We start from the raw sequence: 9,908 nt of genomic DNA on the forward strand, positions 1-9,908 counted from the left end.
GGATAGACAGTTGGAAGTTGGGTGCAGTGTGGGAACCTAGTAGAGTGGAGGCATCCTGTAATCTATGAGGCTAATGATGACTCCCAGTACTGGAGGATGCAGAGTCTTAACAGGTCATCATTTGTAGCCAGGTAAGGCTTTCAGTGCTGGAACTAGGTTATATTTGGTTGAGCATTTGGCCAAGGACATCTTGGCAATCCCTAAACAATCCAGGCTGACAATGGGACAGAAGTAGTCTCTCTGACAACTGACAGTGGGGTACCATTGCTGAGGACAACATTCATACCTCTCATTGAAATTCCAGAGGTCGAGCTGGCATGTGCTTGGAACCTTCACCCCTACATTCTTTGGCATGGGAAGGTAGTCTGCCAGCTGCAAATAGAGAAACCTGGACATCAACACAGCCACAAAAACTTCCACCTACCATCTGTCCTGCCTGCAAGATGTGCTGGGGCAACGGTGGTGTAGAACTTGTGGGAGTAACCAATCATAATTAGCCTTAACTTGAGGCTCACTCCATGAAAGGGAGCCCATACCCTACACTGCCTGGGTGGCCAGGAATGGGAAACAGCATATCCCAGAGACCTAGGGTAGAACCAAACATGACTGGTCAAAAAAAATCAATGATTCCTATTGATATTCTGCTATACTTATAGATCAGTGCCTTGTCTAGTTGTCATCAGATAGGGTTCCTCAGGCAGCTGACCTGAACAGGTGCAAAGGCTCATAGCCAGATATTATACAGAGAGAGAGAGAGTCTAAATTAAACGTCTCTATCAGGTCCCTTCTTTTGGAGATCTGGGAACGCTGAGGAAGAACAGGAAGGAAGATTGTAAGCATCAGAGGGGATGGAGGACTGCCAAAAAACAAGGCCTACTGAATCAGCTAAGCAGGGCTCATATGGGATCACAGGGATTGAAATAGCAAGTACAGCGGCCTCTTTGGTCTGTACCAAGTCCTCTGATTATACATTAGGGTTGTTGGCTTGAGAACAAGCATATCTCTAACCCTTTATCCTGTTCTTAAGACTCCATTGCTCTTATTGGATTGCCTTGATATGAGAGTTTTTGACTTGTATTATTGTATCTTGTAATATTTTACTATTTTCTCTCATAGGCCTGCTCTTTTCTGAAGAAGAAATGGAGAGGGAATGGATCAGGGAAAGAGGGAGCTATAAGCAATGAGAAGTGGAGGGAGGGGGAATGATGAGTAGGATTTATTGTATGAGAGAAGAATCTATTTTCAATTTTAAAGAGGAATGTAGGAGTGGAGATCTGATTTTTAAAAAGTAGCTTTTACCTAATGCTTTCCTACAATCACACATACAAGGCAGTGGATGGCATAACTGAATCTATAAGTTCTCTTTCTGTAACTGAACTACTTTGCAAAAGGAAATATTATGTAGTATGTTCATGAATATGTGTTTCATTGTCGGGATACATTTTTAATATTATTATCAATATATTTACCAGATAAATTTAAGTAAAAGTCCCAGTGTTGCCTTATAAAGAGATTTTCTTTTTGCAAATAACCATCCTCAAGGCCTCTTTCATATCTCTGTTTCTCAGGCTGTAGATAAAGGGATTCAGCATGGGAGTCACCACTGTGTACATCATGGCCATGGCTGTCTCCTTCACAGTGGAGTTATTACCTGATGGACATATGTATAGACCAATAATTGTTCCATAGAACAGTGAGACCACAGACAGGTGGGAGCCACAAGTTGAGAAGATCTTGTGGATAACCCGAGTAGATGAAATCTTGAGGATGGAGCAGACAATTTGTACATAGGACACAATGATGAGTGAGAATGGGATGCCAATAATGAGCCCTCCCAAGATAATTATCAATAGTTCATTAATATAAGTGTCAGAGCAGGCCAACTTGAACAAGGCAGATATGTCACAGAAAAACTGAGGGATCATGTTGTCCCCACAGAATGACAATCTAGCAAAGAGTACAGTGTGTAACATGGAATACAGCATGGTAAATACCCAGGACAACACTACCAGACACACACAGAGCTTAGGGCTCATGATGCTGGTGTAATGGAGTGGGAAGCAGATGGCCACATAGCGGTCATAGGCCATGGCCAGAAGAAGGAAGTTCTCCATGTCTGCAAAAACCATTAAAAAGTACATTTGTGCTAGACAACCTACATAGGTGATGGATGGGTCCTGGCCCTGCATGTTCTGCAGCAATTTGGGCATTGTGACAGAGGAATAGCAGAGGTCAGAGAAGGACAAGTTGCTAAGAAAAAAGTACATGGGTGTGTGGAGATGGGAGTCCAGTAGAATGAGGATGATGATGATGAGGTTTCCCAGGACAGTGATGAGGTACATGGCCAGGAACAGGGCATAGAACAGGTTCTGGTACTCTGCAGGGATGGGCAGGCCCAGGAGGAAGAACTTGGAGACAATAGTTTGGTTGCTCGTTATCATTTTTCTTCTCCAGTATCCTAGTGAGAAAATATAAGGATCCTGTAGAATTAAAGATACATATGACCTACCACAATGTATCTTACAGTCATCATAGTGGTTTTAATCTCAAACTCCAAGTGTCTGTAATCAGTACAGAAATTTATGATTTTTCTCAACTTCTCCTTAACTCCCATCCTAAAACAGACAGATCTATACATTTCTACAGAGATTTTTAAAATGAAGTACTTCTCTCTCCTGCTGCCTGTTCAATTGTTGTTTGTTCTTTTGTGATTTTCTCTTTGTTCTTTTGTATATTGATATTCTTGAAGAGTTTGGATAAGCTTTCTCATCATAATTTTACATAAATTTCAGGAAACCTCACATAATCCAAAGCCTAAATTACCATTTCAAACACAGACGTGGAAGTTTCTTTAACAAACATGTTTCTGCTCCATTATTCACTAATCATCTTCCCTCCGTTGCATGTGCAACAGGCATGAGAAGCTCAAACGCCCCCAAATGAAATCCATGTCTTCACTTTGTTTTCTCCCAAGCATTCCTCATTCTCTTACTTCTCCAGTATCCCACAGTGTATTAAACGAAATTCAGGTTTGAGTCAGATATCAGTGAATTTTGATCTATTCACTTTTTCTTACCTTGAAATGCTGTCATAAATTATATAGTCTCCCCTTTATTGTCTTATTTTATCTATCCCTTTCCGTGAATATATCCATGTAGCAGGATCACATCTTATCTTTACAGGAAGACAAAAGCAGATTCAGTTCATGTCTATGTTCTCATATCTCCTGACGCATCTCTTCAGACACTTCTCTTCACCTCCAACATGCTTCATTTACAACAGAGGAATTCCATTATCTCTTGTGTAATTTATTCTTTATATTATCATTGTTTCTGTGAAGATAAGGACACAGATCATATTAGGGACACAAAAGTTGTTTTGTTATCTCACGTGTGCCACTTGCATTCTCTCTTCACCAATGCTAGGGTTAAAACACATTTTAGAGTTTCTCTTTCACTCTCCTATCAACTTCCTCCCTTCTGTTTCCTATTCATCTAGTTCATTCTTTATGTAAGGGATATTGCTTATCACATACACAGCTCAACTTGCTCTACCTCTCTATATGAAGTCAGACATTCAGCATTTTTCTCTAGCATCCTATACATATCCCAAACACTTACTTCTTTGATTACTGCTTTAAGCTATCTTCCATCAATTGTAAATTACATGCAAAAATATCATATATGCTTTTGTTCTGTGTGGTTGTTTGCAATCTCTCTTAATATCCAGGTAGGAAAACTATCTGTCATATGCACAAATTTGGTCAGAAAAGATTTGTTACCTGCTGCTCAAATTGATACAGATTTCTTCAACTTTAATAGTACAAAAAAAATCTCAAGACTGGACTCAAACATGTGACATTCCTGTCTTTGCTTCCTGAGCACTGTGATTACAGGCATGTGCTACCATGATTCTCTTCTTCTGTAAATGAAATGAACAATACCTTAGTGTTATATAAGCATGTGTACAAAGATCAGAATTCAGAGAAACCACCATCAACTATTACCACTGATTAACCAATGGACTTCATACCTTCTTTAGATGTTAAGTTCACAGTTCTCAAATTAAATTGCTCATAGAAATACCAAGGGATATGTTTCTAGCATTTGGTACACCTGCATATCACATTGGATATGCATATCACATTACTTCTATAGAAGAAATAATTTTGATTGAGTAGCTTTTATTGCACATTTTACATGAATACCTATATGATATTAATGTTTTCCTTGATGGGATAAACTTAGAAGCAATCACAGATGTTACCATGAAAACACAGATTTGTGAATTTGTACAAATAAAATTGATCATCATCTTGGGTAGAGAATTGTTCACAGTTTACTAAGACCCCACAGGGGAAAGTATAGAAAACAACTGTTCAACACTACAGCAGTGAACTCTATCTTATTGTGCTGTTCTTGTGTTGAAATGGTGTGAAATTGAGAGAAAATTTTATAATGAGCAATTGTAATTAACCTGTCAGAATGAAAGTATTTATATTATGATCATGAAGCAAATACTTGCACAGTGTGGTAAAGTCTTGTGAAAACGAGAAAAAAAAGGTTATTATGCCTTGAAAACTATCCTACACAACACTGGAAATTCATTTAAAATGACAATAAGAAATCAACTTATTTTTCTGAACATACCCAGTTCTGTTGAGACTGAGTCGAAGTTTCTGGTCCAAGATTCTGCCTACTTTTATTTTGTTTGCAGGCACAAGAACTATCTATTTAGCTCTCTACTCACCATCTACCTTCACCATCTGTACTCATGTCCCTCTGCTGCCATCCCTGAGCCTTAGGGGCTCAGTACCCCAGAGGAGTCCAGATCCTGTATAACTCATTAAAGACACAATAATTACCTAGGACCTTTCCAAGACCAGTTTACCTCAGGAATCTCTAATGGAGACAAATTATAATCATACTCTCTCCTACAAATAGGGGAAGGTAGAATTTAAAGAACAACAAATAGCACAAAGAAATAGCAACAACAGAACAAAAAGCATGTAAGGATACATACTCATTGCCTATTCAAGTAATGAAAAGGGCTTCTACATGAGGGTAGCCAACTTTGCTAGTGGAGAAAGTGAGGAATGGTGACCCGAAAACCACTCCAAATTATCATGAAGTAAGTATTCTGATTGCTAGTGACTTAAAAGTGCCTCAAAAAAGAAAAAATTACAGAAGAAGCTACAAATAGTTTTATGGTTTTGGTTATATGCCTAGCCTTTACTGGCCAAGCCATTTCTCCAACCCATCCAATAGTATATTTTAAGCATAATAAGACTATGTAAAACCATGCATACTGGGAAGGCTTCAAGGACAGCACCACAATTCAACATGACCCAGTACTTGCAAAAGGACTTATATACAAAACCTTCTAGATAAATTTAAATTTCATCAGTCAATGATGAAATTGACTTTTATATGAGCCAATATGTGAAAGGGTAGGCCCAAGGTAAGCAGATGGCATGCTTAATGCTTCCTTAAGCCAATAGAAAAACAATCTACATTCATACACATGTTCACTCATTTTATATTTTACCTATCTATGAAAACCTTAATTGTGTCCACTACCACCATTACCCCAATCCCTCTCCATATATGTGAGATCACTTTCCTAATGCCATGTTCTATGAGTTCTCCATTGATCATGAGGACATAGGTGGCATTTATGATTCCTTCCTTCAGGATAGTCTTAAACTTGGCAATTATTTGTTGAATGAAGTTCCATACATAATAATGAAACACAAACTTTCTACCCCAGGGAATCTTGATCCTTATTGGTCTAACCTTTGCTGGGTTCTTGGAGATTACAAACTATTGTTTTGAAAGTGGAAGTAGTGCCTGAGATAGAAAGACATATCCAGGATTTTAGATGCAATCCTATTCTGATGCAATCACATTTTTCTTGCTACTCAGTTGGTTTCAGTTACTCCAAAAAGAATGATGTGTCTACTCTCTGTATTTTGATTCACCTGAAAAGTCAAATTGGTTGGATGATGAGCTCAAGTTCTAATTTGATCATCCCTAAGGACTGTGATGTTCACTTATATAAGCATAATTAAATAGCTTTAGTATTTTCAATTCATTTAAAGCAATCTACAATGTATTTTAGAACCCATAATCACCCAAAGAAGTAATGTGCCCATTCACACATACGCTTCACCTCCAACCAGCCACATGTACTTCCACACTACTTTATGTTCATATAGATTGCCCTGTTTTTCATATTTCATGTGAATATAAGCTCTCCTTGGTTGGATTCTTCCTATTATCATGTTCTCAAGGTACATTTGTGTAGTTGTATGTGCCAACAATTGATTTTTAGTTGTCAAATAATACATCATTGTACAGATATGTATTGGTTATTTACTTAATCATTGGTTGACAGGTCTTTCTGCTTTGGAACAATGATAGGTAACACTGATGTGAATGTTAGTGTACAATAATTTGGTTGAATCAATCATTCATCTTATTATATAATAATTCTACATTAAAAGGTTTTATGCCCTTTTAACTTATAGCTTATTTTAAATTAACAACTATCGTTATTTGAATTAGCCCACAAGGTAGTTGGATTCCTTGTGGCATTTTCATTGTATTTAGTTTTGTTAATTATCCACTCAGTGCCTTCTTTATCCCATCTCTCTGCCCTCCATCTCTGCTTTAAGTTTACTACAATTTAATATTCTCTCACGCATTTTTATATCACATGTATTCTGTTTTCTTTCTACATCTCTTAAGGCCTCCATTTTCCCCGTCTCACGTTCTGCTCTCTATACACAATCCTATACAAATGTAAATGTATAAAAATTATTAATGGGACTGGAGAAATGGATCAGTGGTTAAGAGCACTGGCTGCTCTTCCAAAGGTCCTGAGTTCAATTTCCAACAACCACATGGTGGCTCACAACCATCTGGAATGAGATCTTGTACCTTCTTCTGGCATACAGGCATACAGAGAGGCAGAGCACTGTACACATAATAAATAAATAAATAACCTTTTAAAACATTATTAATGGGGCTGGAGAGATGGCTCAGTTATTAAGTGGTATAGGAGGTTCTTCTGTTTGTGTGTTGCTTTCATTGGTTGAATAAAGAAGCTGCCTTGGCCTTTTGATAGGGCAGCCCTTAGGTGAGTGGAGTAGACAGAACAGAATTCTGGGAGGAAGAAGGCAGGCAGAGAGAGCGGCCATGAAGTCACCAGAGTCAGACATGTTGAATCTTTCCTGGTAAGCCATGAACTCATGGTTCTACACAGATTATTAGAAATGGGTTGAATCACGATGTAAGAATTAGCCAAGAAGAGGCTAAATATAATGGGCCAGGCAGTAATCTAATACAATTTCTGTGTGGTTATTTCGGGTTAAGCTAGCTGAGCGGCAGGACTCAGCCCTATCACCTCGTACAATAGTTAAGAGTACTTCCTGCTCCTGCAGAGGATACAGATCCCTTTCTCAGCACCAATGGGGCAGCTCACAACCATTTATAATTCCAATTCCAGAGATCCATACCTTCTTCTTACCTCTGTGTGCACCAGGCATGTGTGTGCTGCACTATTTACATATGTTTAGATCAAACCACTCGTATGCATGAAATAAAAGTAAAATCTTTTTTGAACCAGTAATTTGAACTATGCTGGCTTAGTAAAATGGTGGTTACAGGTTCTATGACTTCACATGCTGTGGGGAGTTGACACCACAAATACATCTACAATACAACTCTATACATGAATAAAATTCACGTATACTGGTCCATTTTCACTTTTCATTCATCAGCTATATACATCTAAGATGATTCAATTTATTTGCTATAAGAGACAGAGCATCAATAAACATGGACATGCATGTGTCTCTGGAGAGGATGTGATGTAGATAAATGGATGGAACTGGAAAATATTACAGTGTTGCTACCCAAGTCCCAGAAGGACAAATGCTACCTATTTTTTTCTTATTTGTAAATCATGGCTCTGAATATTTCAGTTTGAACACATAACCTCAAGAACCAATATAAGTGAGGAAAACAAAAAGAACTCATAATTTGAAGAACAGGCCTAAAAAGTAGCTTTGGTTAGGTTACTTCCAATGTATTATTTTTGGTGACAATTGTGAGTTTGCATTATTGCCATCATTCTTCCTTAGTGTGGTTGCTATTTGGCTACAGCAAGGCTACTGGCTTTTGTGATGCTTATTTTGTATCCTGGCACTTTACAGAAGATGTTTGTCTGTTCTAAGACTTTTCTAGTGGCGTCTTTAAAGTTTTTTATGTATAGACTATTTTCAAATAAAGATACTTTAATTTCTTTTGTTGTTTGTATGTTTTATCTTGTTTTGTCAAAATGAGTTTCTCTGTATCGCCTTGGTTGTCCTGGAAGTTCCTTTGTAGACAAGGCTGGCCTCAAACTCACAGAGATCTACCTGCCTCCCAAGTGCTGAGATTAAAGGCATATAGTACCATCATCCATCTTATTTATTGTATGCATTTTTTCATTTCCTTCAATTCTCTAATTAAGTTGTTCTCAACCTTCCTAATGCTGTGACCATTTAATATAGTTCCTCATTTATTGATGACAATTTATATGTTAATATCTCCTTTATCAATTTATGTTAATATTATCCTTTATCTCTGATAATTCTATTGTAATATGCCACTGATATTTTAGTTTATCTATGACAAGAACTGGTGCAACCTTTATAGCCACATAGAGAATGATAATCCAGGAAGAATATTCGGTGGAAAAAGGCACAACGTAAAATTTATATTAATAATTATCTATGTTCTTGAATAGTTATGCACATAAAGAAGTGACTGCTTAGGTAAATGGGTAGGAGGTGGTATCATAAATCAAACATGAAATGACAAAGAGAAGATGTGATGAAACTCACCATTTAAGTTTATGTATGTTAAGATAGAAATGCTCACAGAGCCTTACATGAAAGCTGCATTGAACAGACATGCAGAATAGCAGAGAATACCCAAGCAGATGAAACCTTTAGGATAGAGCAGACAATTTGTACATAGTACACAATGATGAGTAAGATTGGGATGACCATAACAAGGCCTCCCAAGACAGATATCAAGAGTTTATTAATATGAATGTCAGAGCAGGCCAACTTGAGCAGGACATTTATGTCACAGAAAAACTAAGGGATCACATTGTCTTTACAGAATGACAATCTAGCCAGAAGTAAAGTGTGCAACATGGAATATAGCATGGTAAGTAACCAGCAGAGCACCCTCACACACACACACACACACACACAGAGAGAGAGCTTGGAACTCATGATACTAGTGTAATGAAGGGGAAAACAGATGACCACATAGCAAGCATAGGCCATGACCATAAAATGGAAACTCTCCATGTCTCCAAAGGCCATTAAAAAGTACATTTGGGTCAGACAACCCACATAGGGGATGGTTAGGTCCTGGCTCTGCATATTCTGCAGCAATTTGGGCATTTTGACAGAGGAAAAGCACAAGTCAGAGAAGGACAAGTTGCAGAGAAATAAGGACATGCATGTGTGCAGATGGGAGTCCAGTAGAATGAGGATGATGATGATGAGGTTCCCCAGGACGGTGGTGAGGTACATGGCCAGGAACAGGACATAGAACAGGTGGTGGTGCTCTGGGGGGATGGGCAGGCACAGGAGAAGGAACTTGGAGATGATAGTCTGGTTGTTCATTATCATTTTTTGTCTCTAGTATCCTAATGAGAAAATATTATGCTTCTTAAAACTCAAAATAAAAATGAACATATGTCAAATATATATATTTATAACAATGAATCCAACGGTAATCATAGTAATTGTATTCTCAAAATTCCAAATATCTCTAACCATTAAAACCACACATGACTTTTCTCAACTTCTACTTAACAATATTTAAAATCCCATCCTTTCCTAG

At 37.8% G+C, this 9,908-nt stretch overlaps 1 protein-coding gene and 1 pseudogene across 1 annotated transcript; both read right to left on the reverse strand.

Moving 5' to 3' along the window:
• Positions 1 to 1,502: 1,502 nt before the first annotated feature.
• Positions 1,503 to 2,441, reverse strand: LOC130877265 (olfactory receptor 1468-like). Its single transcript, XM_057774394.1, has one exon. The coding sequence runs from the start codon at positions 2,439 to 2,441 to the stop codon at positions 1,503 to 1,505; it is 939 nt and encodes a 312-aa protein (XP_057630377.1).
• Positions 2,442 to 8,923: 6,482 nt separating this feature from the next.
• Positions 8,924 to 9,694, reverse strand: LOC130877027 (olfactory receptor 1468-like; annotated as a pseudogene).
• Between the last annotated feature and the right edge of the window lie 214 nt (positions 9,695 to 9,908).

This window comes from Chionomys nivalis, chromosome 7 (genome assembly GCF_950005125.1).
Source record: "Chionomys nivalis chromosome 7, mChiNiv1.1, whole genome shotgun sequence".
Lineage (NCBI taxonomy): Eukaryota > Metazoa > Chordata > Mammalia > Rodentia > Cricetidae > Chionomys > Chionomys nivalis.

Coding starts and splice junctions, on each gene's coding strand:
- LOC130877265 (XM_057774394.1), bottom strand. CDS start 2,441: ATGATAACGAGCAACCAAACTATTGTCTCCAAGTTCTTCCTCCTGGGC.